The sequence below is a fragment of the Paramormyrops kingsleyae genome, chromosome 2 (assembly GCF_048594095.1).
Source record: "Paramormyrops kingsleyae isolate MSU_618 chromosome 2, PKINGS_0.4, whole genome shotgun sequence".
Classification (NCBI taxonomy): Eukaryota; Metazoa; Chordata; class Actinopteri; order Osteoglossiformes; family Mormyridae; genus Paramormyrops; species Paramormyrops kingsleyae.
The window spans coordinates 20,992,055-21,011,127 of NC_132798.1; the positions used below are offsets into that span (position 1 = coordinate 20,992,055).

The 19,073-nt window shown below is 44.8% G+C and overlaps 4 protein-coding genes across 6 annotated transcripts; 1 reads left to right on the plus strand and 3 right to left on the minus strand.

Moving 5' to 3' along the window:
- Positions 1-59: 59 nt before the first annotated feature.
- cox6a1 (cytochrome c oxidase subunit 6A1) lies at positions 60-1,881 on the minus strand. The gene is made up of 3 exons (XM_023840757.2): positions 1,723-1,881; positions 698-840; positions 60-359 (listed from the first exon to the last, which is right to left on the minus strand). The coding sequence occupies exons 1-3, from the start codon at positions 1,820-1,822 to the stop codon at positions 270-272; spliced, it is 333 nt and encodes a 110-aa protein (XP_023696525.1). The 5' UTR covers positions 1,823-1,881; the 3' UTR covers positions 60-269.
- Positions 1,257-9,121, plus strand: LOC111858676 (hepatic lectin-like). Of its 3 annotated transcripts, none has more exons than XM_072707878.1 (9): positions 1,257-1,538; positions 2,692-2,779; positions 3,317-3,499; positions 3,599-3,682; positions 3,787-3,882; positions 4,245-4,277; positions 6,154-6,293; positions 6,685-6,797; positions 8,434-9,121. In XM_072707878.1, the coding sequence occupies exons 3-9, from the start codon at positions 3,382-3,384 to the stop codon at positions 8,564-8,566; spliced, it is 717 nt and encodes a 238-aa protein (XP_072563979.1). In that variant the 5' UTR covers positions 1,257-1,538; positions 2,692-2,779; positions 3,317-3,381; the 3' UTR covers positions 8,567-9,121. The 3 variants fall into 3 exon arrangements, with proteins under 3 accessions (XP_072563979.1, XP_072563978.1, XP_023696399.2); XM_072707877.1 differs by lacking the exon at positions 1,257-1,538 and adding an exon at positions 2,088-2,441; XM_023840631.2 differs by lacking the exons at positions 1,257-1,538; positions 2,692-2,779 and adding an exon at positions 2,962-3,004.
- On the minus strand, positions 2,637-13,499 carry LOC111858678 (phospholipase A2). Its single transcript, XM_023840636.2, has 9 exons — positions 12,751-13,499; positions 10,175-10,325; positions 9,562-9,695; positions 9,123-9,469; positions 8,422-8,503; positions 7,660-7,774; positions 7,344-7,450; positions 6,264-6,729; positions 2,637-2,700 (listed from the first exon to the last, which is right to left on the minus strand). The coding sequence occupies exons 1-4, from the start codon at positions 12,833-12,835 to the stop codon at positions 9,351-9,353; spliced, it is 489 nt and encodes a 162-aa protein (XP_023696404.1). The 5' UTR covers positions 12,836-13,499; the 3' UTR covers positions 2,637-2,700; positions 6,264-6,729; positions 7,344-7,450; positions 7,660-7,774; positions 8,422-8,503; positions 9,123-9,350.
- A 2,002-nt stretch (positions 13,500-15,501) lies between these two features.
- Positions 15,502-19,073, minus strand: LOC140577619 (phospholipase A2-like). The gene is made up of 4 exons (XM_072707885.1): positions 18,945-19,073; positions 17,918-18,068; positions 15,899-16,032; positions 15,502-15,806 (listed from the first exon to the last, which is right to left on the minus strand). The coding sequence occupies exons 1-4, from the start codon at positions 19,033-19,035 to the stop codon at positions 15,688-15,690; spliced, it is 495 nt and encodes a 164-aa protein (XP_072563986.1). The 5' UTR covers positions 19,036-19,073; the 3' UTR covers positions 15,502-15,687.

Below are 19,073 nucleotides of genomic sequence, written 5' to 3' on the forward strand. Positions count from 1 at the left end.
ATTCCAACTATATAGAAATTACATTTTAAAAGGTGTGCATTTCATTCAGAAAACAAACAGCAATTTAAGTAATCTTTATTAGACAGGCTTAAGAGAACATTGAATTCAATGGTCCAGTATGATGTGACTGCATATGGTGCCCGATATTTAGTGCACTGAAGCAGAGAGGTCATTTCAGAGAGTTAAACAGTACAAGGTGGCCTAGTCAAATTCTGGTCATTAGGCCCAGGATTCCTGGTCCCACACGCGGGGGCTGATTCCTCAGACGCTCAGTGGTCATGGCCCTCATATCCGTCAGGGAGGGGATTAGCGTGGGAGTTGTGGAACAGAGTTTTGTTCCCGTCACCCCAGGGAAAGCGCTGTGCAAGGGCAGGAGAGAAAGCGGCATTAGTATTTACATCTCTGGCCAGGGACAGGATCCATGGCTTTAACGGCACAATGGAATCAGCAAAAGCCAACGGCCGAATTTAAGCATCCACAGAAATGGAGCCGAAAAACACCTGTAACAAACAATTTATCAGTAATTAATCTGCAACCACAAAGCCTTTTTAATTAGTCTTCCCTTAACACCACCGGGTTGTGGAGCAGTTGATGTTTAGCAAACCCTTCACAGCAAAGGCTGCATATTCTTCACGGACCACAATCAGAGCAATGTCCATGACTGTGGGCTAAGAGCAGAAGCTGCTGAAAGGCTGACCTTGCTGCGAATGCGCAGGTGGGTGTAGGGGGTGAACTCGGGCTGGTCATGGCTGTGGTGCTGAGCCTTGAGGAACGCGTTCAGCATGCACACCCCCACTCCTGGCAGGGCCACAACAAAGCTCAGTATCTTCCATGTGCGGCCTGGTAGGCAAAGAGAAACAGGAATCTGGTAAGGCACTTAAGCAACCAGTGGAGTTAACCAACATTATTCCACACAGCCCCAATTCACCCATCTCCCTGCCCTCTGCTCTCATCAACAACATTCAATTTGAATGGTTATCCTTACTGCCAAAACCCTCCAATGAACACTGAGAAAAGAGTAAACACACTGTTCTATTCAAATAAAACTACCACCTATGTATTAAAAGTACTTCTTTAAACCTCTAAGGACTAAACATACCGACAGCATTGAATTCCAGACCATCATTCAATGCCATATTTAGTGCTTAGGCAGACTGTAAAGCGCATGCGTTACAAAAAAACATTCCTAGAAGGTCAGAGCCTTAAACGTATTTGGAAAAATGTATACGGAAGTCATCCAGGTTTAAATTAAACACACTGCCTCAGACATTACATGGTTACCAGCTCAAATTACCAGTTTCATGATCAGTAAAACTACTTACCAAATGAAAATAGCCTAAAAACTGGTAATTTTACAAAGATACTTCAGCACGTGCTGCACAAAACCAATCATAACGGCCAGGGACGGATCATTTTCACCCCCATCCGCCGAATTCGCAAAATGAAGTGAAAAGCAAATCATTATACGGAAGGCCTAAGCTACGTCATTAATACCAGACAAAAACCCCGAAGGAGCAATTCTGTTTATAAAACTGCAGGTAATAAGGTTGATTTGTGGTGCTATTTAGTTGAAAGCAAACTATGGCCCGATATCAAATCATTAGTCCCTTAAAACATTGGCTAGCAAGGTCACACTAGAGCAGATGACACTATCGCATCTCGCAACTAAAACCTTCGCAAATGGATTAAACTTAACCCTCGGCCTTAAAACGCGATACGCACCAGACTGGTGCTGCTCGCCATGGGCAACCGCAGATAGTTGACGACTCTGGTTGAAAGAGGACCTCAGAACAGCCTGAGACAGACGCCTAAACGCCGCCATCTTCTCTTCAATCTATCGGACACTGGATAGGAAGTTCGGGTTTATTCCTTCATCGTCGCCAAAAGACCTGCGACTCTAAGCATTACTGCCGCCTACTGGTGTGGAGGGCAACGCACCTCTCCAGAGGAAACGGGTCGGCTTTTATCACAACTGTGTCCATCCCCGATAGGGTGCCAGCAAGGGCGTAACTTTGGCTGGAACATTGGGGGGTTGAGGTCTCCACCCATTACGGGGGAAACATTATTATTGGGGGGGTGGTGTATTAGTTGGTTTTATAAATAAATAGCTTTAATAAATCAGACATTTTCAACTGTCTTTGTCCAGTAAAAAATACGTATATTTCCTGAATCGTAGTCGAAAGTATGACAAATGGTAGAAAATAGATAGAGGCAAACAAAGACAAATCGATAGTCCAAACACAAGCAGGTACAACAGTCACGAAACACAAAAACCAATAAACAGGGTTGCCAACTTTCACATATCTGGCGTGACACGGTTTCTGACTGTCACGCACACGCAAGAAATCTTACGGCAAATCTATATTATTCCATTATAAGCCTAAAATTAGTTGTATCAAAAGCGTCGGGGTAGTTTGCAAACCAAGCGGACTATTTACAAGGTAACAAAACTATTATATACATGTAAATGAGTGTGTTGACTAATTGTCTCGAATTGAAAATCTCACGCCAGCCAGCTGAGTAAAGTTGGCAACACTTATGCAGTAAGCAGTAAATATGAGGGATCCCAGTAAAAATCCCAGTAACATTATTGGAAAATCAATTAGGGGAGTAGGGGGTCTAGCAGCATTGTACCTCTCTGTTATGGGCACATTTCTCAGAAAACGTTCGCCTTGATTGTCACATGTATAGATAGAGGACCTGGGGGCATAAAGAAGATCTGAGCAGTACAGCCTTGAGCAAACGGGCCGCGGATGGTCGGACACAGACAGTTTAGAAGGTAAGTAGAGAAGAATTATAAAGGAATCCAGCATTTCTGTCAGTTAATAGGAACAACATATTGCCGTCAAAGATCATTGGTGTTATTCTACAAAATGTTGAAAAAAATTACATCCTTTGCTTTATATTTTTTTATTTTAAATATTTTTAAATTTATTTATTTAAAAGAAATGCAAAGGCTGATGTGGCGAAAGGCAACAAGATCAGCCTTATATGTGACAGATCTGTGAGTAGGGATACCTAATTGTTAAACTGTCCTATACAATTAGAATCAAATGTATCTGTCTGGGTGGTGGTTCTATTATTATTATTATTGTTATTATTATTATTATTATTATTATTATAACAAGAATATTTTGTAATGAATGATTTCCAGCTGTGGATTTGACTTTCCCAGACATTAATCGGTCTGGCTAGTTAATATTTACTACAGATGAGCAATGTCCTTGAAGCAGGATTACAGGTCGACTCTATACTGATTTGCACTGATTTGTCTCATTTTCACCTAATCCCTCCCCTGGTTTTAATGCAATCAAAGCATCTGGAGAGAGAGAGACATCTGAATGCAGTTTTGTCCCCAAGAGTCTTAAACAACCTACAGTGATGAAAAATCGCACAGGCCTCAGTGAAGATTCAGTGATGGATTCAGCACCATACAACAGGTTCAGTGGGTCTGACCCAGATGTCAGTTTTCCGGGACCAAAGTTCACGCTATGTCCAGGTAGGATTGCATAAAACTTTATTTTGGCCACCAGCAGTGCAGGCTTGTTTTGAGAAGGATGTACAGAAAGACCCCTCTCTCTTTTTGTTTGTCCTACAGGCAGGCGTGTGAGGTGGATGATTCTGCTCTACTCAATTGTGTTATTCCTGCTGCTGGTCCTGCTGCTGGTGTCTGCAGTTAAATGTACGGTTTGATTGCAGCGATTCTTGTTGCCCTTTTTGTGTACATCTGCGGTTCTCTGCTCCTCACTTTACTAACCTCGCTCCCCTGACCATTGCATCCCGCAGTCTCCCAGCTAAACCAGGAGATGTTGGGGGTGAAGCTCTTCCTCATCTCCATCAATGCTTCACTGTTACACGTAGAGGAAGCACCTCCCAAAGCAGGTTTGTGAATGCGTGGAAATTACTCTCAGCATGCTTGCCGCATCTACAGTTCATGTGCAGCATGCCAGGAGACTGAGTTTTGCACCAAATCATTTTAAAACTGTTCTGCTGTGAAGGAGTTTTGCTGGATTTTGTTGATTTCGCTTTTTCAACCAGAGCACCTTTAAGCCTGTGCAAGCTTAAAGTAAAATATTCCACCTAAGTAGTTAGTGTTACACAGAGTCATTAGAGGTACAAGGTAGAGTACACTCATAAAGGTGCAGCAGCGAATCCCCTCGTAATGACACATGAATCCATCTATGCATCTGTCACCCATCCACACACTGAGCCTGATCCCTTCGTCTGTCACTCTGTCGTAACAGAGCATTACACCGGTGGACTGACTAATGGACAAGGTAAGAATAATACAATAAATGATATTTTTGTTGTAGTATTTTTACCCCACAGTGTCTTTTACAAAGTGAAAACTATCGCACATCACAAAATAAAAAGTTATACAAGAAATTTGAAGGTCTGTACTCAGAGGATGATTTGTTAAACTTGACAGTTTTTGGTTCTAATCTGAAATATCTTTAACTATCTGGCAACCCCAATCCGGCAACATTAGTAGGCATTTCACGTGATGGTGAGACTCTCCAAGGTGACATCAGCTTGTTTAGATGAGGGCTGACTCCCTTAGGTATTGAGAGAGACGTGCTTCAGTTCTTAAATATTACAGGTGTAAAAGGAACTAACTCAAGTTCCAAAAAAGGCCAGTCGTCCACATAAGATGAGCATGTGAGAGAACGGGATGATCAGGAGAATCTTGGGGGGTTCAGTTCAACACCACAGCTGGAATTGCTCACCAGTTCAGTGCTGGACAGGGCAAGAATTTGTCTTGACAGGGCGTCATTGTCTTGGACAATATGGACTGAAAGCCCACTCTGCGGTGACCAAGCCACTCAGCAGCAAGAAGACTGAAAAGGCTAGACTTGCCCTTTGCTGTGGAGTCAGACCTTTCACATGCTACATGGCAAGGTGGACGATAATGAGTGTCAGAACTACAACTGCCACAATTGCTTGAATAAGCTTGATTACTTGATTATTTAAAAGTATCTATTAATTTTTTTCTTCTCGATTACTTTGCAATATGGCGGAAGGGAGTCTGCATAGCGGATGAAGGAGAAAACAGAGCAAAAACCATTAGCTGTGTGGAAGTGCTTCATATTAAAAGTGAATGAAAACATCCATCTGTCAATATTGTAGAGCATAACTTACATATCACCATAGCACGACTGTAATGCAAATACAAAAGAACACATTCGGGTTTGATGGACTCACCCAATAATGCGAGGTTAGCCATAGGTATGTGAATTTAGCCCCTCAGAGTAGCCTAGCCTGACTTTGTCATCACTTTGACTTTGAGTCAAATAATTTAATTTACTTTCTGCGATTTCTCTATGTCAAAACAATCGCTGCTAAAAGAAAGGTTAGTCCTGTCATGTAGCCGCATTATCTTACATAAGAGTACAAACGATGAAGTTTTGCCATATTTAAGAGTTGAAAATTATACTCAACTACTATATAGCCAAACAGAACCTACCAAACAGAACCTACCAACAAAGTCTTTCGAATAAGTTGGTGGTACCAGCAGATACAAAGCAGTGCTGACAAAATCGTTACGGGGCGAGACACGGTGCTGGCAGGAGAAGAAGGTGACGATCCACTAACGGCTCCGCAAAACGGGGGTTTATTTACAGATCAAAAATAGTTGACAATTTAAAAATTGTTGTAATTGTAATACTTTAATTTTGATCACAGACATTTTTTGAATCTCTTGTTGAAACCTTTCATTTTGTGATGTGGTTTCACTGATAATATATGATTAAAATACATCTCTTTATGTTAAAAATACTTTGAGATTTGATAAGCAGCAATATTGTAAATGATAAAATGTTACTTGTTCCCTAATTTTGATCGTTACTGTACACTCCAGAGTCTGTATGCAAGCCATTTTAGCTGTGTGACATATTATCCAAAAAGAATTAAAGACATGACAACGTATATTCATGTGCACTTTTTTCCCTTTTTGCTGGGCTGAGGGGCCTTAAAATTGTTAATTCCGCTGTGAATGTTGTGATGTTTGTCATTTTCACCACATTGTCACTGTCTTTGGATGTTGGGTTTAGGCTTACCCCATTGCCACTCCAGTAAAATCACTGGGTTGAGTCTGGCTGCCCCACTGTAAAAGCTCTGGCTCTGGCTCTGCCCTCCCCCCTCCATTGCCCCCAGGCTCCTGTAAAGACAGCTGGGTGTCCTTCCGGAGCAGCTGTTACCAGATCTCCAGCAAGAAGCTGTCGTGGGAAGGCGCTGAGAAGAAGTGCGTGGAGATGGGGGCGCACCTGATCGTCATCAATGATGCGGAGGAGCAGGTAAGGGGCACAGAGCTGCCATGGGGGGGTTTGGGGCGTACTGTCATACCTCTGTGGTCCAATGAAATACGCACCCTTTTAAACTTCCACCTTGAATAAACATACATGGCAATATTAACAATGAAAGTAGAAATAATTAATCTATTTACAGAGTTTGGGTTCTCTCCCCATGTTTTTGTGAGTTTCCTTCAGGTAGTGTGACTGTGTATATGTGTATGTGTGTGAGTGTGTTAGCCCTGCATCCCATCCAGGCGTCTGTTATCAATCAGGGCTCACTGTCATGCACAAAGCACAGGAACGTCATCTTTTATGTACAGCAAATTAGCAAGTAGGTGTGAGTGTCACATTGGTGCCTGTTGGATGATGTGTACCCTTCCTTCCTGCTTCCCAGAAGTTCATAAGTAGAAATGACCTTGCGGAGCAACTTTGGATTGGGCTGGTGGAGAGAGAAAATGAGGACAAGTGGAGCTGGGTGGATGGCACTGACTTTACCACAACCCCAAAGTGAGCTGATGGGCAGGGCAGCCCCCTCAAGCATAGAATTGTCCAAAATGTCTTGGTATGCTGAAGTATTGAGTTCCCTTCACTGGAACTAAGGGGCCTAGTTCAACTTGTGAAAAACAACCCCATACCATTATCCCTCCTCTAGAAAACTTTACAGGTGGCACAATGCAATCAGGTAGTGTTCTCCAGGTATCTGCCAGATAGAGAAGCGTCATTGTTTAGTCAACAGAGTGTTGGCGACTTTTACACACTATGTGCCTCAGCACTCGGCGACCCCGCTCTGTTACTTTATGAGTTTCTGTTGTTCCTAAACGCTTCCACTTCACAATAATGCCACTTACAGTCGACCATGAATTATCTAGCAGGGAAGAAATTTCACAAACTGACTTATTGCAAAAGTGACAGTATGACACCTATGACAGTACCATGCTTGAATTCACTGAGCTCTTCAGCAAAACCCGTTCTTAAAGAAATTTTTGAAAAACTTGACTGCATGGCTAGGTGCTGGATTTTATACACCTTTGACAATGGGTCTGAATAACACACCTGAATCCAGTGATTAAGAGGCACGTCCCAATACTTTGGTCCATATAGTGTACAATCCATAATCCAGGAAGCAGGAGTCAAACCCAGGCAAGCCAACAGAGATCAAGCTGAAAACCCAGACACAGAGAAGATAATGGAAACTGGTCAAAAACAGGCAGGCAAATAGGCTTCTAAACAAAGTTTGAAATCAGAGACGGCAAAAGACAAAGAGGTCAGGAAGAGGCAGCCAAGCAAAAGCAGGGAAGGCTCAGTCATGGCGACAATCACACGGAACCTCAAGGCAGGAACTGGGAAAGTATATCTGCGGTCTAATTACCAGCAGGTGATCTCAATGCTCAGGTGAGGCACAGTGTGGGAGAGATGAGCTGGGAGTAGTGGAAGTGCTGGGCTGGATGCTGGATCTGGATTCCACTGACATAACTCACGCTAACCTGAGAGACAAACCTCAAAGTGCTATTAGCATGAAGCATACAGAAATGAAAATACTATATAATCAGTGCCTTATTTGAATAAAGTATGGGATTTCTGTAACTTCTTAAAATGTTTAATTTTTGCAAATGTAAGAACTTATTTACTTGGAGAAAAAAAGACTGCAAATGTAGCTGTATCAGATTCACAGTCAGAATCACCTGCAAGGATTTAGCATGTATGAGGAATTTATTTACAGCTCAGAGACACACAGTCACATGGTAACAGGGCCGTTCTGCAGGGTTAGGGGAGGGTCACCACCTAATCCATGTCAGGGGGACACTGAGCTAGGACAGGGTTTGTAAGCTACCATTTCAATAAACAGGACCTGGATGTCACTTAAGCACTGAGTTCTTGCTGTGTGCTGATTGGTCAGTCTCCTATAATCATGCATGTGTCACTAATGTTAATGTGAAACAGCTGGATGAGTCTTTCAATCAAGGAAACAAACCAGTAAAAGCACAAGAGGAATTGAAATATTCAACAAAGTATATGAGCCTTTCAGTTTAAAAGTGGTTTGTAAAACCTGAAGTAGCTGACAGTGTCCCCTTGCCATGGATTACCTGGTCACCCTATGCAGGGTACGTCATGCATTCCCTCTCTCTCTTACATTCGCTCTCAGGTTTTGGGATTCTGGCCAACCGGATAACTGGTTTCAGCAGGAAGACTGTGGGCAGCTTCATGGCAGCGGGCTGTGGAACGATGCAGAGTGCAGCTTGTTTTATAAGTACATCTGTGAGATGCCAGCCAATTAGCCTGGCACACTGGCCTCCCTAGGACAGCACAGTGCTCAGAGGATCCAGGAAATTATTTGTCTGCATTTTTATCCATTGGTACTCAGAAATTACACAGCAGACAATCAATTCTAAATGATAAAACTGTCTGTTATTAAGAATCAGAGGTGGATTGTTCAGGTCCAGAAAGTACAAATCCAGATCAAGACTTTGTTACAACCAACCAGTTGATCATGAGGAGTCACAGTCACAGAGTACTCAACTAGTTGGTTGAAATAAAATCTTGGTCTGGATTTTTACTTTCTAGATGTGAACTATCCACCTCTTTTAAGAATGACTGTGATTCTGGAATTTTGCTTTGTACTGTATACTAAAATTTATTCTGTGTAGGGCTGTTTTTTCATTGACTCAAGATTAACACTTCAGCTGTTTATTTCTGAACCTTATTTACTAACTAGAAATGGCTTTTGAAGATGGATGTCAAATAGTTAACGCTTTCCTATGTTTCAGTACATTGCAAATGATATCAACAGTATTTATACAATGTTTGGAAAGATTGCAATTAAAAAAAACATACAAGCTGTGTGGGTGGATTCAGTGCCTCATTTTCTACACTTCTCTCCATCCTGGTGTCTTCACGTCTCTCCAGGACAAACTCAGATGACAGTGTTAGCATTTCTGTAAGAATTATTGCAAATTTCTTTCTTTCTCGCTCACTGGCTGAGTACAAGGGTCCCACACCCACCGTGTTTCACATGAAAAGGACTGACATACAAGCTGTGATGAGATGGAGTTGCTGACTGGCTCACTCGCAGAGCTCTTGGTTCATGTTCTGGTGCTCCTTGTTGTAGCCCGCCCCAGCAAAGCACATGGCTGCATGCTTGTCGCATTCACAAATAAACATCTCGCAGGCATTATTCTTCTCTATTAGGGAGAAGGGAGACTTGCTGAGTAAAGCAGTGCACGGGTACACTCTTGGGGAGCTGAGAGGGTCACATGACAGCAGAGACTCCTACCTGTGCAGGTGATGCTCTTGTTTGTCTTGTCACAGCTGTACGAATAGCTCTCGGTATATGGGTTGTCCAAAATGGGCAGACAGCCCCCAAGGGGCTTGGCTTGGGAGTAGCAGTGGTCATGGGTCTGGCAACACCTGGAGAGGCAAAGAATGAGCCCTCAGCTGTGCAGCTCTGCTCATCAGACAGAATATCACTGTGAAGAAGCCACACTGATCAGTCACAGGGCTGGTAACTGAACATGTCCAGGAGTGCATGTGGGGGAGTGATGCACCCCAACCCTAGTCCTGGCTGTCCTCAGCATCCTCAGACTGCCAAGTTCCCTTTAACTCCCAAAAAATGTAGGTTAAACTGTTTAAATTAGCTTGGTAAGTTGCTAGATAAAATTAGTTCTGAGAAGACTAATACAGTGCCAGACAATCCATTAGACAACGTTGGTGGCCACCTAGGGCAACATCTTCTGAGGGGCTGCCGACTTAACAAGCCACTTTCACTTTGTTAGCAGGGCCTGCCTAGGGCACCGCATGGGTGTTGACTGGTCCCACCCACAGCCAGCCTGAGTGATATAAGTACAGGCACACACTCCTGTATGTTTCCTCCCTCTGTGACTCCTGACCTGTCCAGGTCATCCACGGGTGTCCCAGCGCCTCCCTTTCCACAGTAACAGCCGTAGTCTGTGTAGTCCAGCAGAGGCCTACTGCTGGGCATCATGCAGATGATCATACGTCTGAACTGCCACAGCGCCCTGTAGTCCGGGACCATCATCACTGAGACACAGGAGGTTGAGTCAGAAAAATGGGAACATATTTTTGATTGCTGCTATGTAATTTACAAAGATGTATCTGATAAATGTAACGAAAGGTCTTAGGAGCTGGAGGTCCAATTGCAGGGCAGACAGGGCAGTATGACAGTAGGGAAGGTTGGGGTCAAATATTTGTACAAGCAGGAGTGAAGGAGCTGTCCTAGCAGAGAAGCAGAAGACCGGTATGGTAGATATGGTAATTGGAACGCACAGTCATACAGCTGGGGATCGGTACAGAAACTCACGCAAAACCAGAGGAGAAGCAGGCACTCTGGAAAAGGGCGGGATCAAGAATGCTCGGAAATGTGACATGAGTTGATAATTCTTCACAAAGTTTACATCTATGCATACCTGGATTTTTACACACGTATTGCATTCTTGCACAACTTGCCTTAATTTGACTCCACTCAGTGCCCTCAGGCTGACTCAGCTGAAATCCATGCTGGCGGACTCCATTCAGTGCCCCCAGGCTGACTCAGCTAAAATCCATGCTGGCGGACTCCACTCAGTGCCCTCAGGCTGACTCAGCTAAAATCCCTGTTGGTGGACTCCACTCAGTGCCCTCAGGCTGACTCAGCTAAAATCCCTGTTGGCGGACTCCACTCAGTGCCCTCAGGCTGACTCAGCTAAAATCCATGCTGGGAGACTCTACTCAGCGATCCCAGGCTTACTCAGCTAAAATCCATGCTGTGATACTCCACTCAGTGCCCTCAGGCTGACTCAGCTAAAATCCCTGTTGGCAGACTCTACTCAGTGCCCTCGGGCTGACTCAGCTAAAATCCATGCTGGTGGACTCCACTCAGCGATCCCAGGCTTACTCAGCTAAAATCCATGCTGGGATACTCCACTCAGTACCCCCAGGCTGACTCAGCTAAAATCCCTGTTGGCAGACTCCACTCAGTGCCCTCGGGCTGACTCAGCTAAAATCCCTGTTGGCGGACACTACTCAGCGCCCCCAGGCTGACTCAGCTAAAATCCATGCTGGGAGACTCCACTCAGTACCCCCAGGCTGACTCAGCGAAAATCCCTGTTGGTGGACTCCACTCAGTACCCCCAGGCTGACTCAGCTAAAATCCCTGTTGGCGGACTCTACTCAGCGATCCCAGGCTGACTCAGCTAAAATCCCTGTTGGCAGACTCCACTCAGTACCCCCAGGCTGACTCAGCTAAAATCCCTGTTGGCAGACTCCACTCAGTGCCCTCGGGCTGACTCAGCTAAAATCCATGCTGGTGGACTCCACTCAGTGCCCTCAGGCTGACTCAGCTAAAATCCATGCTGGGAGACTCTACTCAGCGATCCCAGGCTGACTCAGCTAAAATCCATGCCGGCGGACTCCACTCAGTGCCCTCAGGCTGACTCAGCTAAAATCCATGCTGGCGGACTCCACTCAGTGCCCTCAGGCTGACTCAGCTGAAATCCATGCTGGCGGACTCCATTCAGTGCCCCCAGGCTGACTCAGCTAAAATCCATGCTGGCGGACTCCACTCAGTGCCCTCAGGCTGACTCAGCTAAAATCCATGCTGGCGGACTCCATTCAGTGCCCCCAGGCTGACTCAGCTAAAATCCATGCTGGGAGATTCCACTCAGTACCCCCAGGCTGACTCAGCTAAAATCCATGCTGGGAGATTCCACTCAGTACCCCCAGGCTGACTCAGCTAAAATCCCTGTTGGCGGACTCCACTCAGTGCCCTCGGGCTGACTCAGCTAAAATCCATGCTGGTCGACTCCACTCAGCGATCCCAGGCTGACTCAGCTAAAATCCCTGTTGGTGGACTCCACTCAGTACCCCCAGGCTGACTCAGCTAAAATCCCTGTTGGCGGACTCCACTCAATGCCCTCGGGCTGACTCAGCTAAAATACATGCTGGCGGACTCTACTCAGCGATCCCAGGCTTACTCAGCTAAAATCCATGCTGGGATACTCCACTCAGTACCCCCAGGCTGACTCAGCTAAAATCCCTGTTGGCAGACTCCACTCAGTGCCCTCGGGCTGACTTAGCTAAAATCCATGCTGGCGGACTCTACTCAGAGCCCCCAGGCTGACTCAGCTAAAATCCATGCTGGCGGACTCCATTCAGTGCCCTCAGGCTGACTCAGCTAAAATCCCTGTTGGCGGACACTACTCAGCGCCCCCAGGCTGACTCAGCTAAAATCCATTCTGGCGGACTCTACTCAGCGCACCCAGGCTGACTCAGCTAAAATCCATGCTGGGAGACTCCACTCAGTACCCCCAGGCTGACTCAGCGAAAATCCCTGCTGGCTAAATCAGCACACAGTCCTTCTACCCAAATCATTTTTTCTTCTTCAGTCCTTTAAACAGCTGGTCTTTAGTGAGTTAGAGGACATGGGGTGTTCAGGTGAGCGGCATCGGGGGAACGATGGGATACTCACCGATGGACAGGCTAGTCGATAACAGAAGGAGAGTGTGGAGGGTTTTCATCTGCCCAGTCACCATGGAGCAGCCCCAGAACCTCATGACTACTTACACCTCCTTTCTGATCTTGAAAGCAAGATGTCTTTAATGCTGCAATCTACAGCTGTAGTCAAATCCGGGAAGCAGGAGTGAAAACCAGGCAAGCTAACAGAGATCAAGCTGAAAACCCAGACACAGAGAAGATAATGAAAACTGGTAAAAAAAACAGGCAGGCAAATTGGCTTCAGAACAAAGTATGAAATCAGAGACGGCAAAAGACAAAGAGGTCAGGAAGAGGCAGCCAAGCAAAAGCAGGGAAGGCTCAGTCATGGCGACAATCACACGGCACCTCAAGGCAGGAACTGGAAAAATTTGTTTGCGGTCTAATTACCAGCAGGTGATCTCAATGCTCAGGTGAGGCACAATGTGGGAGAGCTGAGCTGGAAGTAGTGGAAGTGCTGGGCTGGATGCTGGATCTGGATTCCACTGACATAACTCAAACTAATCTGAGAGACACACCTCAAAGCGCTATTAGCTTGAAGCATACAGAAATGCAAATACTATATAACCAGTGCCTTATTCGAATGAAGTGTGGGATTTCTGTAACTTCTTAAAATGTTTAATTTTTGCAAATGTAAGAGCTTATTTACTTAGAGACTAGAGGGCATCTTTACCTTGGGGGGGGGGGGGTTCTGTCATGACCTGCGTGTTCAGTCCTCCTGTGTGCCACCCCCCCCTCATTACCTCGTGTTAATTCCCAATTGTGATCACCTGTTGCCTGTTGTTTTCGACTTGTCCTGTTTATTTTAGTCTGCGTCTGAGTTAGTTTCCCCAGATCTGTCATTGATGTTCGTCGCCGTCTGCCCTGTCTGTACCCTAATAAAACCCCGCTTTCCTTCATCCTCGCCTGCCAGCCTCGTCCTTCCCCGCTTCCTGCCTGTACGCTACCCGTGGTCACAACAATCAGGGCACCCCTGGTTATTCTAACATAATTCAGGTTTTTGTGGACGGTCTCACCCACTATATAAATATACCATGTCAATCCATGTCAGGTGAAAGTTCGGATTCAGATCCAGTCAAACCAATACCACCCAAATATCAGTTATACCATGACGTTTACTAAGGAAAGGGGATCTGTTTTTGCTCTCAGTCATTCGTGGGACTGCACCAACTACTACTTTGTGCTCGTCTTCCATGAAGTAAGGTATACCCTCTGTCTCGGTAAGAGAGTGAGGCTTTAGACCAGTATAATGATGAAGCACTAGCTAATGGGTTCATTAGATGCTCTACCTCACCTGCAGCCTCCAGTTTCTTCCTGGTGTAGACAACTGAGCCATAAATGATGCTGCTGTAATGTTCTGGACTCCCTTTCTTTAAGCCTGGTAGTTCTGAAACTGATGAGAGGCTCAGGTTTTTACAAACTTGACCTTCACAGCACATACAATCTAATTCACATTAGAAAGGGTGACAAGTGAAAAACCACATTTATCATCACTATGGGGCACTATGAATACCAGGTAATGCCGTATGGCTTAACCAGTGCACCTTCTGTCTGCCAGTCATTTATGAATTGTTTTCCACAACATGACTGATAAATTCTTTACCAGATACATAAATAACATACTGATATATTCCCCTAGCTAAACATGTGCAGGCTGTCCTACAAAGGTTGCAGAATATCACCTTCAGGCTAAACATGAGACAATTGAGTTACATATGCCCACAATTTCCTTCTTAGGGTATGTGTTAAGTCCGAAGGGAGTTAAAATCGATATATTAAAGGTTAGTACAGTTTGTGATAGGTCAAAAACCAGACTTTCACCAGGGAAGTAGGTTCTTCACTCCAATGAGCTGTGAAACACAGACTGCAATTCACATTTTTAGTATCAGTGAAATCCTGGGGAATTAGCTCAGTGCCCTGGCTATCCCTGGGACATCACACCACCCAGAGGCTCCATAAAACATTTAATTTCCCATTCTTTCAGTACTTATCAGGGACTACTGTGTACCTCGGATATGCCTAATTTTCTATTCTCACTCTCATGAACACTGACATCTGCACCTCAGTCCCGTGATTAACTAGCACTGTGTAACGGCAGTCTGCCCACTATGAGGAACTGACTTATCGGCGATTACAGAGCATTCTACTGTCTCGTTTTCTCTCAAGTTTCTGAGTTTCCTACAGTGCACTTCTGTGTGTTTTCGATCTATGATTCCCTGCCCAGTGAGTATGTCTCAACTTCCCCATATCTGCATGTGTGCCTGCCTTTCCCTGCAGTCCAAGGAAGACCTTTTAGCTTACTGACCCCAACTCTTACCACTGACTTTGTTTCGGAATTTTGTTTGCTCTGCATCTGAATCCCCAAACCCTGAGGTTTTTGGAGTACAGCTACACTGCAGACAGTCAATTCTAAATTATAACTCTGACTCAGTTATAAAGAATGAATGTTATTCTGGGATGTTGGATTGTGTACTAAAATTCATTCTGTGTAGGACTGACTTTTTATTTTATTGAGTTTCGATTACATGTGGCCCTTCAGTTGTTTATTAGTAAACCTTGTTTATTAAAAGCTCTTGAAGATATGAAATAGTTAACAGTTTCCCATTTCAGAACTTTCAAATGACAGTTCCGTTTGCAGTATTACTTCCGTCCATTCAGTTGTGCAATATTTGGAAAGATTTTCATTAAAAAAACATACAAGCTGTGTTTTTTTCAATGCCCCATTTTCCATACTTCCCTCCATCCTGGTGTCTTCACATTTCTCCAGACAAACTCAGATGACAGTGTTAGCATTTCTGTATGAATTATTGCAAATTTATTTCTTTCTTGCTCACTGGCTGGGTCCCATGCCCACCGTGTTTCACATGAAAAGGACTGACATACAAGCTGTGATGAGATGGAGTTGCTGACTGGCTCACTTGCAGAGCTCTTGGTTCATGTTCTGGTGCTCCTTGTTGTAGCCCGCCCCAGCAAAGCACATGGCTGCATGCTTGTCGCATTCACAAATAAACATCTCGCAGGCATTATTCTTCTCTATTAGGGAGAAGGGAGACTTGCTGAGTAAAGCAGTGCACGGGTACACTCTTGGGGAGCTGAGAGGGTCACATGACAGCAGAGACTCCTACCTGTGCAGGTGATGTTCTTGTTTGTCATGTCACAGCTGTACGAATAGCTCTCGGTATACGGGTTGTCCAAAATGGGCCAGCAGGCCTCAAGCCCCAAGGCTTGGTCATAGCAGTGGTCATGGGTCTGGCAACACCTGGACAGGCAAAGAATGAGCCCTCAGCTGTGCAGCTCTGCTCATCAGACAGAATATCACTGTGAAGAAGCCACACTGATTGGTCCCAGTGGTGGCAACTGAATGTGAAGATGGATCCCAATTGCTTTCCATGGCCATGCCCCCTCGCCCAGGTGTATTTAATGGAGTACTGACAGCTATTCTGAATTGTGCTGTGATCACTCGGGCTATATAAGCAGTAGAGCCGCTCTAGTTTTTAGAGAAATTGCAGATGTATGCCCTACCTTATCCCGAATGCTTGCTTTCCCTCCTGTGTGGTTTGGTGTGAGTATATTTCCCGATCCCCAGCCTGGTGAGTGCGTCTCCTGATCCCCTTCTGAGTGTGATTGCTTGTACCGATACACCCACATCTGCATGGGTGTCTCCCTCTCACTTGACTCCCCAGGATAGACTCCCCAGCTTTTTGATCTCAGCATCTATCCCTGACTTTGATTCTCATTTAGTGTTTTGGCTACTGGTCTGCTCTGCATTTGGGGTCCCCTCTTCTTAATCTGTTCCTCCCCTCACAGTGGACCCAGTGGAGCTCTTGTGAAGAACTGGGCATCTCACTTCCTGGAGTGACTTCCTGCTTTCAGCTACTCCTGCTTGCTACACCTGTGGAAAGCCCCGATGTCTCGGATGTATTCACCAAGGTTAATGTCACCTGATTGCCCTGACACCAGCCTTGTGACTGCACCATCAACCTGTCTCTGGGGTTTCCTTTACCTAAGAGAGGGTTTAGCCCATTACATTACCAGAGGAATAGGCTATGGAACAGAATGTTGTGGAAGTGCTGCAATTAAGGTTTTTCCGACCATCCACTTCTCCTGCAGTGTCAAAGCTTTTCTTCATGGAGATGACATCCCTGTATAGATTATCTGGCACAGAATGAGGTCAGACATGTTTCGTTTTCCTCTTCATCTTATTCTAGTTGCACTGAAACAGGAGCAGTAAACCAGTAGTAAACCAGTTGCTGATTGTATATCAATGATCAGCTAATCCACTCCTCTTCCCAAATATATATCCCACATCCAACAACTGCTACAGTGTCTCCATGTTTGTTAAAGCATGTGAGTTTCTTGTATAACACCCCAAGGGCTGTCTCGCTAAGAGCACCACACTGTCCAAGTGGCCAGAGCCCAAGACCAAGAAGGAACTATGAAGGTTTCTGGTTTTGCAAGCTTCTGCAGATTTTACAGTTTAACTGTAATTTAAGTTCAGTTGCAGCTGCCCTCAGCCATTCTTCACACCAGTTGACTCCTGGAACCCCAAGGCCAAAGTCCAGTGACCTGACCCCAAGTGGCCTTTCATTGTGAAGGTGGACCCATAAGAAACTGGAATAGGGGCAGTCCTCTCTCAGCCCACCTACCAAGTTACACCCAGTGCACCTTCTTCCTCCACAAGTTATCTGAATGGAATTTTGAAGTGGGGAACTGGGAGACTTTCTTATCAGCTCGAACATGCAAACAGATCTTTGTAAATAGGCCACAACTATTCTGAACAGTTAAAAGCTCTCGCTGCGCAATTTTATTCTTTATTTCCATGATGGACATACTTTGATGTCATACTTTGACTCTTGCTTGAATTCCAGTCTTTCCTGTTTCCACCTATTACAGCGATCAGCACATACAGTACGAGATAAAGCCGTGATGCTACAATGATTGTGAGCCCGGCACAAACACAAGCAATACATGAATAAATTGGCCCAGGCCAAATCTGCCTGTCAGTTTAGGTCTTGTCAGACCCCATCAGGCTTGCAGACCTATAACTGTCAGTACATGCACATTTTACACACACCACACACACTTATTTTCACAGAAGTACATAACCACACACAGTAATGCATCCTCCTTCTATGACTCCTGACCTGTCCAGATCATCCACGGGTGTCCCAGTGCCTCCCTTTCCACAGTAACAGCCGTAGTCTGCGTATTCCAGCATAGGCCAGCTGCTGGGGATCATGCAGATGATCATACGTCTGAACTGCCACAGCGCCCTGTAGTCCAGGTCCATCATTACTGTGACACAGGTGATTGAGTCAGAAAACCTGCAACATGTTTTTGATCGCTGCTATATAATTTCATTTGTTTTTCATTCCCCTAGATCAGGGGGCTCATTTATGAAGGCTTTGTATGAACGAATTACTGTAGCCATGAAGCATTCATATGGACATTTATACAAAGATTTTGGGATTTATTAAGGAAAATTTCAACAAAAATGAAACAAACCCTGATAAAGTTTGCACATTTACAAATGGTCCAGAGAAGTCTAATTTACACCCATTTACACCAACCACATAGAGAAGAGGAACGCCGATCAAATGGATGTTAAATGCAGTTATTTTTTATTTCTGTCTCTGTCCAGCTTGACCTTCTTAACAGCAGCAGTTACATGCTGCCATTCTGCCGTTGGGCATTTTTGTCACACCGATGGATGTTTTACTTTTTGTACGAACGTCGAGTTTTCACAAGAACATTTCCTCTCCCATCAAAATGTGCAAATATTTTTTATAAATCAACCCCCAGCTCCCCAGAACAAATTCCCTAGAACCCAATTTGCACCCCACAGTGGTGCTCCCTCCCTTTTGTTGTACTTTCACATTATTTTCTTAATTCTATTGTATACCCATATATAACAGTTGTTGGGGTTTAATTTTTTGTATGTGACCTGTTACAATTTTTATTTATTATTATATTTAATACGGATGCCTTTTGTTGTGTCTTCTTCTACGTCAAATAAATAAAAAAAGAAAGCCCTGCTGGCTGACTCAGCACACAGTCCTTCTACCCAAATCAATTTTTTTTTCTTCAGTCCTTTAAGCGGCTGGTCTTTAGCAAGTTAGAGGACATGGGGTGTTCAGGTGAGCGGCATAGGGGGAACGATGGGATACTCACCGATGGACAGACTAGTCGATAACAGAAGGAGAGTGTGGAGGGTTTTCATCATCCTGGTCGGCATGGAGCAGCCCCAGGACCTCGAGGCCATTTATACCTCCTTTATAACCTTGAATGGTAGTGATTGAG